This window comes from Nestor notabilis, unplaced genomic scaffold (genome assembly GCF_000696875.1).
Source record: "Nestor notabilis isolate BGI_N333 unplaced genomic scaffold, ASM69687v1 scaffold11391, whole genome shotgun sequence".
Taxonomy (NCBI): Eukaryota; Metazoa; Chordata; class Aves; order Psittaciformes; family Psittacidae; genus Nestor; species Nestor notabilis.
The window spans coordinates 25,823-41,213 of NW_009913373.1; the positions used below are offsets into that span (position 1 = coordinate 25,823).

General features: G+C 42.7%; 1 protein-coding gene across 1 annotated transcript in view; it reads right to left on the bottom strand.

The window, feature by feature from the left end:
* Positions 1-9,872, bottom strand: part of GALNT8 (polypeptide N-acetylgalactosaminyltransferase 8) — a gene marked incomplete at its 5' end in the record, with an annotated part of 16,413 nt that extends 6,541 nt beyond the window's left edge. The window contains 4 exons of the mRNA XM_010023174.1: positions 2,496-2,693; positions 5,903-6,086; positions 6,712-6,878; positions 9,584-9,872. Coding sequence (XP_010021476.1) covers positions 2,496-2,693; positions 5,903-6,086; positions 6,712-6,878; positions 9,584-9,872 — 838 coding nt within the window. The remainder of the gene's footprint in view (positions 1-2,495; positions 2,694-5,902; positions 6,087-6,711; positions 6,879-9,583) is intronic.
* Between the last annotated feature and the right edge of the window lie 5,519 nt (positions 9,873-15,391).

Below are 15,391 nucleotides of genomic sequence, written 5' to 3' on the forward strand. Positions count from 1 at the left end.
GGGGATTTGGTACTCTCTTGATATCCCCATTGTCTACGACCAAACCCACTTCTGTTTTCTCTGGTCCAAGAACTGTGGACACCCACCCCCATGAAACTTTCATTAACCTACATTTGGCTTGCTTTTATTCCATTCTCCTGCTTGAATGATTAATGTTCACTATATGTTTTTAACACATACAGAAGTGTGCCAATTTCACCCATAGTTCTTTCTATAGGTATCTGAGTAGCTTCATCTCCAGTTCGTGGCTCCCAAGTGTATTGTATGAATGAAGAAATTTGCCATCTTATCTGATAAACACAGGACATGATTTTTGAATGTTTTCTCTGTGCCTTTCCTCTTCAGGATCTACACAGTAAATTTTAAAGCCCTTCATATAAATACGTGTCCTGAACCCAGGACAATACGTATGGTGGATTAACCTTGGCTGGCTTCCACCAGCTGCCCAAGAAGCCGCTCTCACATTCCTCCTTCCTTGTGTGACAGGGGAAGACAATAAGATAAAATAGCTCAAGGGTTGAGATGAGAATAAAGAAGTTGTTCACCAGTTACCATCAGCAGCAAAATAGACTCAACCTGAGGAATGCTAATTTAATTTATTGCCAATTAAAAAAGGACAATAGTGAGAAAGACAAAACCAAAACTAAACCACCTTCCCTCCATCCTCCCTTCTTTCCAGGTTTGACTTCACTCCTGACTCTTCTACCTCCTCTCCCTGCCCCAAGCAGGGCACAGGGATGAAAAATGAGGGTTGTAGTCAACTCATAACACTTCACTTCTTCCACTCTTTCATCCTCACACTTTTCCCTTGTCCCAGTGTGCGGTCCTCCCTCAGGATTCAATCCTTCATGAGCTGCTCCAACATGGGTCCTTTCCATGGACTGCAGTTCTTCAAGAGCTGCTCCAGACTGGGTCCTTTTCTATAAGGTACAGTTACTCAGGAGAAGACTGTTCCAGAGTGAGTGCCACACAGGCTGCAGCTCCTGCCAGGATCCTGCTCTAGCATCGGCTCTCCACAGGCAGCATCTTCCTCCAGGGCATATCCACCTGCTCCAGTGTGGGGTCCTCCACAGGCTGCTATGTGGATGTTTGCTCCAGAATGTTCCTCCATGGGCTGCTATGTGGATATCTGCTCCTGCATGGTCTTCCATGCGCTAGCATATGAATATCTTCTCTGTTGGGGTCCTCCAGGGGGTGCCATGTGAATATCTGCTCCATTCTGGTCCTCCACAGCTGCCCTATGGATATCTGCTCAAGCATGATCCTCTCCAGGATGGGTCCTACTACATGTTGCAGGATCACAAGCTGTTTCACCATGGTCTTTCCCACAGACTGCAATGAAATCTCTGCTCCAGCACTTGGCCTGTCTCCTCCTTCTTCACTGACCTTGGTGTTTGCAGGACAACCTGTTTCTCTCATATTTGTTCCCCACTCTTCTCTCTCACAGCTGCTGTGCATCATTTTTTACCCTATTTTAAATATATTATTCCAGAGGCACCACCAGCATTGCTGATTGGCTCAGCTTTGGCCAGCACAATGTACATTTTGGAGCAAGCTGGAACAGGCTGTGTTCAACATGTGGGCAGCCCCTCACCTCTTCTCACAGAAACCAACCCTTTAGCCTCTCCCACTACCAACACCTTGCCACATAAATGCAATAAAATAAGATAGGGCTACACAAATCTGATGACTATACTTTATCTCATAGGGGTTTTTAAATATTGTTTGCTAGGTGGCTGTTAACAGCTGAGGGACAGTTAACACCACCTGACATCCTTGTAGAACAAGGAAGCAAATGGGTTTATATATTCAGCATGAGATGGCTGCTGGTATCATAGTACCAGCAACTATTCGGTGTTGAATACATAAACTAATCTGAGCAGTTAAGGAAGGTATCAGGAGCAGAAGCAAATATATTGGCTCTTAAGACTAGCAGTAAGGGGTCAGTTTAGGTGTAACAGCTAGTGTATGTGTTCATTTTTTTTCTTGCTTCTATGTGATACACAGGTGGTAAGGGTTGAAAAAGGCTGCCTAAGATCACTGCAATCATATGTCACTCCAACATCCCCAGAGAAATAACTGCACAACTTGAATCCATGCAAGTCCTCACAGATTAAACATGCAATTGGGCAGCAAAGTTGTAAGATTCACTCCATGTTGTTGGGCAAGTGTGGAGAAGGGCCACAGTTCATCTTGCACAGCCAATAAATATTGCTACCACACTCCTAGCTAAGGAACATAAGACAGAAAAATGAATGACTAAGAAATTGCCTGAAAATCTGACAGCTGAATCAGCACAGGGCTGATTCAACAGCCCTGCAGATGGTGTACTGAGATTTTCAGGGCTGCTAAAGAACCCACACTTCCAAACCAAATATCTAGATATAATGTGCTTCATAGATGTCTATCCCACCACCTATGAAAAATCTTCTCTCTGCTTGCTCTACATTGATATCATGTATTTTGGCTCACTCTCAAATGCTATTCATACTTACCGGACTGGAGCTGTTTCATCTTTCAGAGCATACCATTCAGGTGGTAAAGGCTCATAAAGACACCAGAGTGCCCAGTCAAATCCATCTGCAGCCACTGAATACTGAAGAATCTCAAAGTCATCAAAACGAATATTGTCAAATACTGGTGATATTATAACAGTGCGATCTTCTTTTAGTCGAGACAAGATAGGTTCAGCCCTACCAAAATTAAACAAGCACAGTATATTCAGCTTGAAAAAGAGTGGAAATCTAATGAACAGTACTAACTTTACTGCCTGTTTCTAAAACTGGGTTAGCTACTTTATGTAAGCTATTGACTTTGGCATCTACAAAAATTTATATGCCAGTCTTGGATTACTAGTAGCCCAAATGGTTAATGTCATGGCTCAATTCTCCCTTCCATTAGACTGCTTCTGTGTTTTGGCTGTCAATAACCAAACTAACAGTAACTTCCACATTTAAATCACTGAGTTTATTGTTACCTGGGTCTGCTTCCTACAGGCTCCAGAAAGTCCTCACTATCTCCATGAAGAGACAAGAAGGGAAAAGGAAAGGAAAGAGACCCCAGGGGGTGCTCTAAGCCCTGAAGTTGATCATTCATTATCTTTCCCCTGTGTCTTGATGGCACATCTGGTGTATGAGAGAAGGGGTGTGACCAGTCAACAAACCCCTACGATGGAAGAAGGCTCAGAGAAAAGAGGCAAGGATAATGTGCTCATAATGCTCAGAGGAGAATGCAGGGAATGACCACAGCCATCATAAAGGAAGCTGAACTAATCCCAACACCAAGGGGAACAGAGAGTGGCCTTTGTTGCAGATAAACAGCAGTATTAGTTGAGTGGGTCAACTGGTTATGTACGTGACCTTCTAAAATAATCAATAGAATCATAGAATCATAGAATAGTTAGGAATAGAATAGAATAGAAAGGACCTTAAGATCATCTAGTTCCCCCCCCCCTGCCATGAGCAGGGACACCTCACACTAAACTGTGTCGCCCAAGGCTCTGTCCAGCCTGGCCTTAAACTCCTCCAGGGTTGGAGCATTCACAACTTCCTTGGGCAACCCATTCCAGTGCCTCTCCACCCTCACAGGGAAGAACTTCTTCCTTATATCTAATCTAAACTTCCCCTGTTCAAGTTTAAAGCCATTACCCCTTGTCCTACCACTAGAGTCCCTAATGAAGAGTCCCTCCCCAGCATCCTCGTAGGCCCCCCTTCAGATACTGGAAGGCTGCTATAAGGTCTCCACGCAGCCTTCTCTTTTCCAGGCTGAACAGCCCCAACTTTCTCAGCCTGTCTTCATACGGGAAGTGCTCCAGTCCTCTTATCATCCTCGTGGCCCTCCTCTGGACTTGCTCCAACAGCTCCATGTCCCTTTTATGTTGAGGACACCAGAACTGGACACAATACTCCAAGTGAGGTGTCACAAGAGCAGAGTAGAGGGGCAGGATCACCTCCTTTGATCTGCTGGTCACTCTTCTTTTGATGCAGCCCAGGATACGGTTGGTTTCTGCGCTGCAAGCGCACACTGCCTGCTCATGTCAAGTTTCTCATCAATCACCACCCCCAACTCCTTCTCCTGAGGGCTGCTTTGAATCTCTTCTCCACCCAGCCTGTAGCTGTGCCTGGGGTTGTGCCGACCCAGGTGTAGGACCTTGCAAAGTATTATCTTCCTGTACCAGACAGACCAACAAGGAGGAAGTGTGTATGTGGCTCAGCCAATACAGAGTGTAAAAACTGAACACCCAGGAAAATGAACTTTTGAAGACAGCAACATTTTGGAGTTGGCTTCAACCCGTATATTGTTTCCCAGAAACGGGGGATGCCCAGCATCTCAACAATGAGCATATAAAGAGTAGTAATGTGAATATCATTTGTAAAGTATTGTATTGAGTGTTACAATTGCTACATTGTGCTTGTGCTGTGATTTCTGTATACTGCTGTATCACTTTTTTAAACCAAAATCTCATGTATCTTCAAATAAGTAAATTTAGCATTAAAACATTAAACTCTTCTCATATGAAATATCTAAAAGAACCTGGTCAGAAAGTTTTGAACTCTGACAGAGGGAGTCTTTTTGCTGAACCCCAGTTGTTGTTAGCCCTAAAAGAATTGACCTCAGTACTCCCTACATACTCTTGACAGCCCAACCTATCCCAATGTCATGATTTAAGCCCATGCATTGAGACAAGAACAGTCCAGTAACTAAGGTATAATACAAACCCGCTACTACTACCACCAATGATAATAATGATAAGGGAAACAACAAGGGGAGAGGACACAACCGCTCACCAACCACTGATTGATACCCAGCCCGACCAGAGCAGCGATCTGGGCCTTTGGGGTAACTCCCCCCAGTTTCTATACTGGGCATGACGTGCTGTGGTATGGAATTCCCCTTTGGCCAGTTTGGGCCAGGTGTCCTGTCTCTGCTTCCTCCGGGCTTCCCCTCCTCTCTGGCAGAGCATGAGACTGAGAAAGTCCTTGGTCAGAGTAAACATTACTTAGCAACAACTAAAAACATTGATGTTATCAGCGTTGTTCCCAGACCGAAAGTCAAAAACACAGCACTGCACCAGCTACTAAGAAGGAGAAAAATGACTGCTGTAGCTGAACCCGGGACAGCCAATGAGTCCTGAAAGCCATGACTTCAGAGGTACCTTTAAGATTGTAACAACTAGGGAGTGTCAGTGAATGTGTTGTTCAGAGAGAAAGAGAGATAGAGAGCACATAGAGCCGTTTTGGCCTGCAAAAGGGCTGGGATAAGAACTTTGACCCCAGAAAGTGAAACACAGACAAGAGTCAGCCAGTGAATTCAACAACCCAAGGAGAGAGAATATAAAGAGATTTCACACAAAAAAGCACCACAGACATCACTACCTAACCAAATACAAATATCCATCATCAGCCACTTGTTTTCTCTCTCTTTGCAAATAGAGTCCTACAAAATTACGATGCACTATTAAACTAACAGGAAACAGCAAAAAAGCATTAGCCAAAGCTCGAATAAGAATTAAGCCAATTTAAAGTCATTGGGCATTATGTCTGTTTAATGTATTTATAAAGGGTCAAAGCTGCTGGAAGTGGAACTAAATGACCTGCATCATTCTTATCTTATTTCACTGCATGAAGTCTTTTTTTCCTAGAAATGTAATAAATATACAGAGAAGGAAGGCATTTCTCTGTTCCTCTTTACTAAAGAGCTTACTCTGCTACCTGTCTTTGATATATATTTCAAACAATTGCATCCCTTTTCCTCTCAGAAATAAATGACTGGTGGCTGATAATTAACATGTGGCACACCAGAAAGGAGAACCATATGCGAGATGCCTGTCCCAGCTACAGTTATACTTCTTGTCCATCTCCCTCTCCCCACTTCAGAAACTCCCCAGTCTTTATAGTCTTACCATGCTATGTTCACCTCAATATGAGCATCCAAAATTGCAACAACATCTGCAGCTGATGCCTCCCAGCCAGAAATCCGGGCTTGTGACAGGCCTTGTCTTTTCTGATGTCTGATGATCTTCAGCAGTTCAGGGTGCTTTGCATTGTAATTTTTGATGTGAGTTTCCAAAGGTCCTTTCAGATCATCTAAAACAAGCCCAGAAATTTTAGTCATTAAAAAAAAAAAAAAAGTGTTAATCAATATTAACAAATTGAAAAGATTATATAGGCAAAGGCTTTCTAACATTTTCCAGTTCCAGACTGAAACCTGATTTGTTTTTGCAATAGAACAGGTAGAATTATTCAGGTACTTATGAATTCAAGAGGTTTATTTTTAAAACCAGTTTCCTTTCAGCAGTTCTTATATTTCACTTACATATCATGCTATCGTGTGGCTTCTAAACTGTACATAAATACATCAGTGTGTAGACACTTCAGACGTGTGCCGTAACAACAACCAGTTATCTGTCTAAGTGCAGTAATTTCTGCATGTATCTTCTACCATGTAGAAAGGAAAGAGAAAATATACAAGCCCTGAAAACGTGAAATGCTCCTGTAAGACATGTAGGCATATGAACTCCCTCACCAAAGAAGAATATAGTGTCAAACAAAAGGAACAAAAAGTCAGAATCTCTTAGAATAATTTTGGACATTCACCTAATTTACTTCTTAATTTTGAGAGGTTTACTCTGTGTGCACCCAAAAGGCCACCAACATTCATTTAACACAATAGTGGCACAAATTAGCAAGACTCCTGCTAATGGTCACTTACCATTTGAACTGTAATCATCTACCAGGATGATTTCTTTCAGCAAATGAGCAGGTGTTCGATTAATTATACTAGTGATAGCACGTAAGATGATTGACAGTCCTTCATTCATAAATATAAGTACGACACTAAGTGTTGGAAGGTCTTCTGGGTATGTTTTCATTTTACAGCTGTAACAGAAGGCAAGCAACTTTAGCACAGTTTCTAAAGAAAGACAGAGAGCAAGGAGCTGCAGGAAAGCAAAATTGGGTTATTGGGCTTAAAACACAGTGAAAATCAGCATAAAAGCAGGGAAAAAAAAAGGAATTCCCAAATCCAAGTTTCATTATTCATTTGAGATGTGTTATGTATGTATATAAATCACTGGGGTAGTTAAAATTTCTGTTAAAAAAAAAGAACAATTACTGTTTCTCAATCCAAAAGTTGTAAAATACTGAACCTAAAGAATACAGATAACTCAGCCAGCAATTATTATCTTACAAGGCAGTGGACACATGAATAAAATTTGGCTTTTTGCATTTACAAAAGGAAATTACAATGGCCAAACTTGACAGCGGACAAAAGCAAATTAGATAATAATCCTTCTGTATGTGCAATGAAGAACAAGGTAGAACTAGCTATACTTAAAAACATACATGTGAGAAGGATTCCCTTGGACAAGGAATCTCTTTAGAAATGCTTGAAAGAGCTTTAAAAGCCCTTCTTACAGAGTAAATCAGGCCTTGCAGAATTTCATGCTACCCCAGAATAAATTGTTCCCAGTACTGAAACAAACCTGTTTTGTGCTATTTGAACACTTCTGTACTTCTTGCTTACTGTCAAAAGATTTATTTATTTGAAGTATATATCTGGGATATTTGTCAGCTCTGCTAATTAACATCCTGGCCACTGGGCAGACAGTGAGGACTGGGTCTTCTTCATGGTGCTAAGCACTAACTCTCTCTAGAGTCGTCAACAGAGCATAGCTGGATTCTCTGGGTGATCATTCCCTCTTCTTAGAAACATGTTCATGAAATCAATACTTAGACTGCTTAAGTTGTGTAGCTACATAATACAGCTCTCTGTGAGACAGCCTCATGTTCCAGGTAGACCTCTACAGTGGCAACTGTGCACAGATGGAAATAATTTTTGTTGGAATTTCTCCACTCACTTTACTACTCATTAGCACAAGAGCCCAAAGGAATATCTGCAAAAGGTAGTCTCTTCAAATACCTCCTTATGATGTATTTGTATTTCTTTATGATGCCAAGCAGAAGAGCACCAGGCAGCACACCCATTCTTTGGGACCATGTAGACTCATCACATGCTGCCTCCAGCCACTTCCATGGTGGCTGCTTCAGAGAGGCCTCCACAACTATCCCCCAGCAGAATGGGATCGTTCAGCCCCGGGCTGCCTCAGGACGATCAGTGGCTGGCTCACTAGTGCACAAGGCCCTTCTCCCTTGACCTTCTCCTCTGCAACACTGACCTACTGACACCCACATTCAAAGGCAACTTGACTGTCTGCCCTAGATGGAGGCAACTCCACTTGGAGCAGGATGATGAGGACCCAGTTGCATAAACCTGCTCCTTTACATCTTCCAGATGGCTGCCAGTAAGACAACTCCCCTTTCCCAAGTGCGACATTGTTAATCCTCTCCCAGTTTGCAACCCTCTCTGCCCCTCATGTCCTTTTCTGGAATGCTCTATCAGAATTAGTACCAGTGACTATAGGTACAAAGGTTAAAGCTGTGACTATAGGTACAAAGGTCTGTGACATTCCTCCATGTTTACAGCAGTTAATTCCTGGAAAGCTTACTATTATCTGTTGCAATAAATCATGTACCTTATCATACTATATAGGAAAAAAAAGTGCTTGCTTTTTTTTGAACAGATACTTGTTCTTATGGTTACTTATGCCAGCTTCCACAGCACCACTGGCCTGCTTAAAAAATGTATTATCTATTGGTTTCAAGAACAAACTAATGAGAATCATAGAATCATAGAATGGTTAGGGTTGGAAAGGACTGCTTACCTACATTTTAATCCTCTAGATGTTTACCCTACTATATTTTCCATGTAATTCACCCTCAGACTCTTTGGTAACTTAAGAAGGAAACAGAGAGAGAAAATGAGGCTACAAAGAAAATTCACAAAGTCACCTGGCCATTATGGCTATGCCTACAGTACTAAAGATAAGAGTGCCAGGGATTCAGCTCAAGTGCTCAATGTTCCATCACCCTTCATGGGATTTACTGACTAATAATAAGTTCCAGCCAACTCTCCTGTTTGATTTCAAATTCTCTTTAAATAAGCAGTATAGGTATTCCCCACTTACTTTCTGCAACATAACTAAGAAAAACTGGCATTTTGTTAAAAAGAATAGAATTTTACAATGTAAGGGTTTCCTTCTTCATTGATTATATTTTGGGGAATTTCCAAATAAGAGCAAGGGGGTTAAAAACTACCACTTTGGATATCTCAGCATGTAAGAGGCTTACATAAAAGACAACATAAGAGAAAAGAGAAAGCATGCTTCAGATGTCCTGCCTTCGGGTTTGAATAGAATATAAACAGACCAGAAGGTCTCATATCTTCTGAACACTATGGTTAGTTTTTCCCCTCTTTACTGACAGCTAGAAGTCCTATATCAATCATAATTTAAACATTACATTCTTTTCCCTATGTGTTTTCTCTATGCTGTGACTTCTTTTCACAGTCTTTGGAGTATTACAAGTCTGAGAGAGATTTGGAAGAAAATCATTGAAAAAAAACCCTAAACAAAGAGAGCACAAATTAAGATCTGTTAGTAGAGGATTTTAGTCTAAAGCAATGTAGATCCCTTTCCCTTTAATTTCATGTCTCCTTGTGAAGGTAGAGAGGTCTCATACCATACCTAGGAGCTCTGGTGTCTCTGATAGGTCGATCCAGAGGTAGTCGATCGCTGAGATAAACATTATACCCATAATTTAAGAAGAGATTCTGTGCAACAGTTTGCTCCTCTTCCCTTAAATCTGCACCCCAGCGTTTGAACAAAACTGAGTCTGGGTACAGCAAACGGTGTACAACCTTCTTTTGCTCCTTTGCATTATCAGCTTTGTGGACTTCAGTCTTGAGGTTACCTTGCAGCTTCAGATCATGTTCTATTCGTTTTATGTTTTCATGGAATGCTTCCATTGATTTTGCTGATTGAAAATAAAAGAGGATTGATTATAACATCAATTGAGAACACTCTCAGTCATCATAACTGAGATGGATTCTACTTTTAACACTTCAAGTCAAGAGATCCCTGAAGTTACAGCTAAACTAATATTCACATGAGAGTAGGATCAGACCCTCCCTCCTACATAAGAACAGTTTTCAAAGGTCACATTTCACAGGACCCTGCATCAGATTCTGCCCTCAATTGCAAGAGCACAGAGCAAGGGACACTGCACTGGTGTCAGTGGAGAAATCTAGGAGGCAACACACGAATTCTTACGTTAGGCCCAAATCATTCCCATGATGTTATGCTTGAGTTACATGAATGTATTAATGATGCACAGCACAATTGCCACCAAAATCAGGTTGTTGATGCCACATTTATTTTGAAAGTAAATGCAATAAATGAGCCCCTTTGCCATGTCTTTTAATAAGCTTACTGGAATCTTTTGACTTATGCTCAGAAATATTTTAACAGGAGGAACCTTAATCTCTCACAGTCCTTTCAGGTTCACAATATTGTGCCATAAAGATGAGTTACAGATAATCTGTGTGAGATTGTTCTGGAAGGTAAATACAATAAAAGAGCCCTTAGTAGTATCTTTTGAATTTCTGCTCTGAGCGTGGTAAATCCTAGTCTCTTAAGGTCTTGATAAGTTCACAGTATTGGACTGTGTCATACAAAAAGGCACAGAAAACATGTGGGAGCTAAAGCTTTCTACAATGAAATTACTGTCTGGTGAATGAGGGGACAGGAATGGATATTATTTAAACTCAAGTAAGGATTCCGACACTGCCTCTCACAACATCCTCATGCACAAACTAAGTATTAGATAAGTAGATAGCAAGGGGGATTGAACTGCCAGGATCAGAAGTTTACAACTGTACAAAATCTGGATGGAGGCCAGTCACTAGTGCTGCACCCCAGGGGCCTAACCTGGTTCCAATACTGTTTTAATATGGTCATTAATGGTCTTGAAAATGGGGCAGAGTGTACCCTCATTGACTCTGTGCACAATACCAAACCATAAGGAGGGGGCTGATACACCACAGAGTCCTGCCGCCATTCAGAGGGACCTGAAAAGACTGCAGATACAGGCCCAACAGGAGCCTCATGAAGTTCAACATGGGCAGATGCGAAGTCCCCTGCATCTGAGGACGAATGACCCCATGGACCAGCACCAGTTTTGCAGAGAAGGACCTGCTGGACACTAAGTTGAACATGAGCCATCAGCATCCTGGGCTGAATTAGGAAGATAATTGCCAGCAGGTCAAGGGTCCTTCTGCTCTACTCAGCGCTGGTGAGGCCACACGCTGGAGTACTGCATCTGTGTCTGGGCTCCTCAGTATGAGAGAGACATGGGCTTACAAGAGAAAATCCGACAAAAAGCCACCAAGATTATTGTGAGATTGGGCCACCTGTTATACAAGGAGAAGCTGAGGAGACTGAGAAGGTTTGGGGGTGTAAGGGACTTACTGATGAATATAAATATCTTCTGAGAAACATTAAAAAAAGTCTCTTCTTGGTGTCCTGTGAAAGGACAATAGGCAGTGGGCTCAAACTGAAATACAGGGAATTCCATTTAAACATAAGATGGGGAGAAGGAGGGGGTTGTTGTGTTGGTTTTGTGTTGTGGTTTTTTTTAACTGCTGGAGTGACAAAAAAACTGAAACAGGTTGTTCCAGACAGGTTGTCAAGTCCCCACCCTGGAGATATCCAAATCCCAATTGGACAATGTCCTGGACAACCTACTCTAGCTGATCATGCTTCAACCAAGGGAATCAGTAGAATTCCCTGATATCTCCAGAGGTGCCTTCTAACCTCTGCTACTAGATGAGTCCATGACTAAGTATTGAAGACTTTAGCTTTCTTTCAAATAGCTCTAAAATAACCTACAAAAATATGCTCCACTGTTGATGCCCATGAAAACAGGTGCCAGTGAAGACACTGTCAGCAATAACAATGTCATTAGGGGATACTGATGCTTGGGATAGGGGATATTAAACCTGACCAAGCTGAACAGGGAAAATGCCTTGCCAAATTCAAGGGTGCAAGTGGCATTTCAAAAAGCTAGTTTCAGACTTGGATGATGAGACATTCTAAGTTTCTTTTTCTGTTCTACATAGCATGCATGTAACTCTAAGGCTAGGAGATGTGGACAATGTGGCAGTTAAAGCAATACCAGCCAGCAGGGTTTTGGCTGCTTCAGCCCTCCTACAGCTACCATGAGGTGACGAGATTCAAACAACAGGAAAAAAGTAGGAAATCAAAGAGGCCCAAAGGAAATAGAGCCCTTATGCAGACGGCTCTATTGTGCCCACTTCCTAGAAGTCCAACCTACAACAGATACCTGCTTAAACAAGTTTAAAATTCACAAACCCCGTTGCAAGAAAGAAAAGGCTCTTTCCAAATTAATACTGCTCGTATACAAGCACATCTGCTGGGACGCAGTTGGTCTTTCACTGTGGTGGGATGAGACAGAAATTGTCCTGCCAGCGGATTTCAGATAATGCTGCTTGAGAACACAGTCTGATCGAGCACTGATGCAGTGTTCATCAAGGTCGTTTCCCCACAGCAACTCCATTGTGTCTGTGCTGAAGGTATGTGAAGGAAAAAGACACAGTCACAGTTCCCCATTCTGCTCACCCACACAGCAGAAGCTGAGGAAATGGGGAATTTCCAGTTTCTCTCAAAAAGATTGCAAACAAAGTAATGGCAGGAAGAATAACCACCTGAGACTGGTATGCTGGTACAATTGCTGAACACTTCTAAGAAAGTTCAAGGTCAGGAGCTGCCTAATATTGCAAAAACCCTGCCATGATGACTGTGCACGACTTTATGGTTTTGGGTGTAAGGTAAGAAGCTACCAGATCTTTTTTAAGCTTATGAGAAGAAAAAAACAAATGATCTAAAGTGTCCAGGGAAACCCAAACAAACATTAGTACTGCTATCTATTATTCAATCCTTCAGGAAATCTAAATACTTAGTCCTCAGAAAGTTAAGCATCATGCCATTTTACTTACAGAGGTTCTGAATGTCCCAGTCCAAATGGTCCAGTCTCTGAAGGATAGTGTTTTCTTGCTTCAGAGATCGAGGATTTACTTCCAAGGAATCAGATCTTCCCTTTCTTTGATTTTGCAGTAAGTGCACAAGAAAGTACACAAACCCTGTGTTCATGATTAACAGTGCAAGCTTACGTGATCTCTTCCAGGGTGCCATTGTGAGTTTAAAGAAACTCAGCGTTGCGCTGCTGGTTGGAGTTTGCCCGTGGTTCTGGGTCTGCACTCAATCTTCTTCCCAACCACGCTGCTTCAGATAGTCTCTACTGGCTGAGAGCTAAGACTGCTCAGATGGAGTAATTACAGAGTCTAATGAGTCATAGAAGTGATGATAATAAGGTATATCTTACAGGTGATTTCTCTTGCATGCTTACATGTATCTCTGCAGGTTATTGATGCCAGAAAACACATGCAGCTGCCACTGGCTTTTTGAATTAATTCATGATGCAAGAAAACACATGCACCTGCCACTGGCTTGTGTAATGAATCACGTGAATTGAGTGAGAACCTGGGGTGATGCTGTAGGAAGTGTGAGGTAGATGTCAAAAAAACCTGTCATACAACAAAGCACATGTAAACATGAACATGAAATAAAAATCAAACCAGTTCTGTTTCCTGGTCATTAGCAGCTGGGGAATTGTGAATATAATTAAACAAAAAGGAGAAATACATTAAAATGGATTTTTCCATCAGGTTTTGAGGTGGCTGTAAGCAGTTGTGACTGGTATAGGGCATTTAGGGCACTTCAACAGCCCTCTCCCACACAGGCCACTCCTGCAGCCTGCCTACCCCTGCCAGCTGTGCCCAGTACACATACGTGAACTTGAGGTAGCACTCACAACAATTATCAGCATACGGAGCTTTCCTTTCCATAAAAATACCAAGCTTCGTCATACTTTCCAGCATCACTGTCCTAGTGTGGATCCCCTGCTGGCCACATTCCCTCATGGCCATCCCTGCCCTGGCATGTGCCCTGCATGCAGCACAGTCCCTTCAGAAGTGGCTCCTTCCAAACTTATGTTGGCAGCCCCATGACATGTTCTCACCATTCCCTTCTGGGTGTCTCCCACTGCTCAACCATGGACCTCAATGGTCCATGCAGGGACATGGCTGTGCAGGGGCACAGCCTGCCTCATCATGGTCACATCACAGGCTGCAGGGGAATCACTGCTCTGGAGCACCCTGGAGCACCTCCTGCCCTCCTTCTGCACTGACCTTGGTGTCCACAGAGCTATTTCTCTTACATGTTCTCACTGCTTTCTCTGGCTGCAACTGCTTGTGTGCAGTGACTTTTTCCTCTTCTTGTACGTCATGCCAGAGGCACCACCACCACACTGATGGGCTCAGCCGGGGGAAGCTTCTAGCAGCTTCTCACAGTAGCCACCCCTGCAGCCAAAACCATGCCACACAAACCCAATACATCCCTCTACTATGTTCATTGTGGGTGGAATGAAAAGCGTGGAGGGTTAGGGAAGCGTTAAAAAATAAAAAAGACTGAGATCCTTCCTTAAGCAATAAAGGGCAGGACACATGGAACTATGGATCTCCTTGATATTTTCTTGCATTTCTTAGTCCTCACAGGCCTTCCCAAGACCTGAATGCTGCAAATGTTCCTAAGCAGTGTGACTATTCACCTGGCAAGCCTTCCTGCTCAGAATCACAGAAAGGCTGAGGTTGGAAGGCTCCTCTGAAAGCCATCTGGTCCAGCCCCCCTGCTCAAGTAGGAACACCTAGAGCTGGTTGCCCAGGACCATGTCCAGATGGCTTTTGAATATCCCCAAGGATGGAGACTAACTCCATGTTTCTGGGCAACTTGGGCCAGCAAACATTCACCCACACAGGAAGCATTTCCTGAAGTCCAGATGCTGTCTGAGTCACAGGTCAGTTACTTCCTAGGGGTATAGGACATACTATATGATACTAGGAAGAGCATTTGAGGATTGTACAAGCTATTATGGGATGCTCAGGAAAAGAACTAAAGGCAGGAAAAAGAAGAGAACAAGGTGATTTGGGGAGGAACAAACATAGAAGAAAGAGTGGCTGGTCAGTATGCTTGTCTGGCTGTGCCCTGCACCTCATCTGTCCTGTCTTCTTATTAAACTCCATTTCTAAGCATATTCCTGGTTGAGGGACTCTATTCTGTGTACATTTGTGTGCTTGGAGGTCTAAGTGCCAGCAACTGGAGATCACAGGTCAGAGCGACTGTGTGCCTGTGGCGCCACCAACTGGGGTGACCAGTGTGAATGAAATCAAGTTTTGGTAAAGTCTTGGCAAAAACTGGTGACCTGGAGTTTATCACAAACTGATAGCTTCATCTCTCTTTCATATCGAAAACCAACTTAAGGCTATAAAGCATAGGAGTGTACATATGAGAAACAGGCAAGGATCATAAAGGCAAAAGGAAACATACAAGAAGAACAGCAACGGGGGACATTACAGTGGG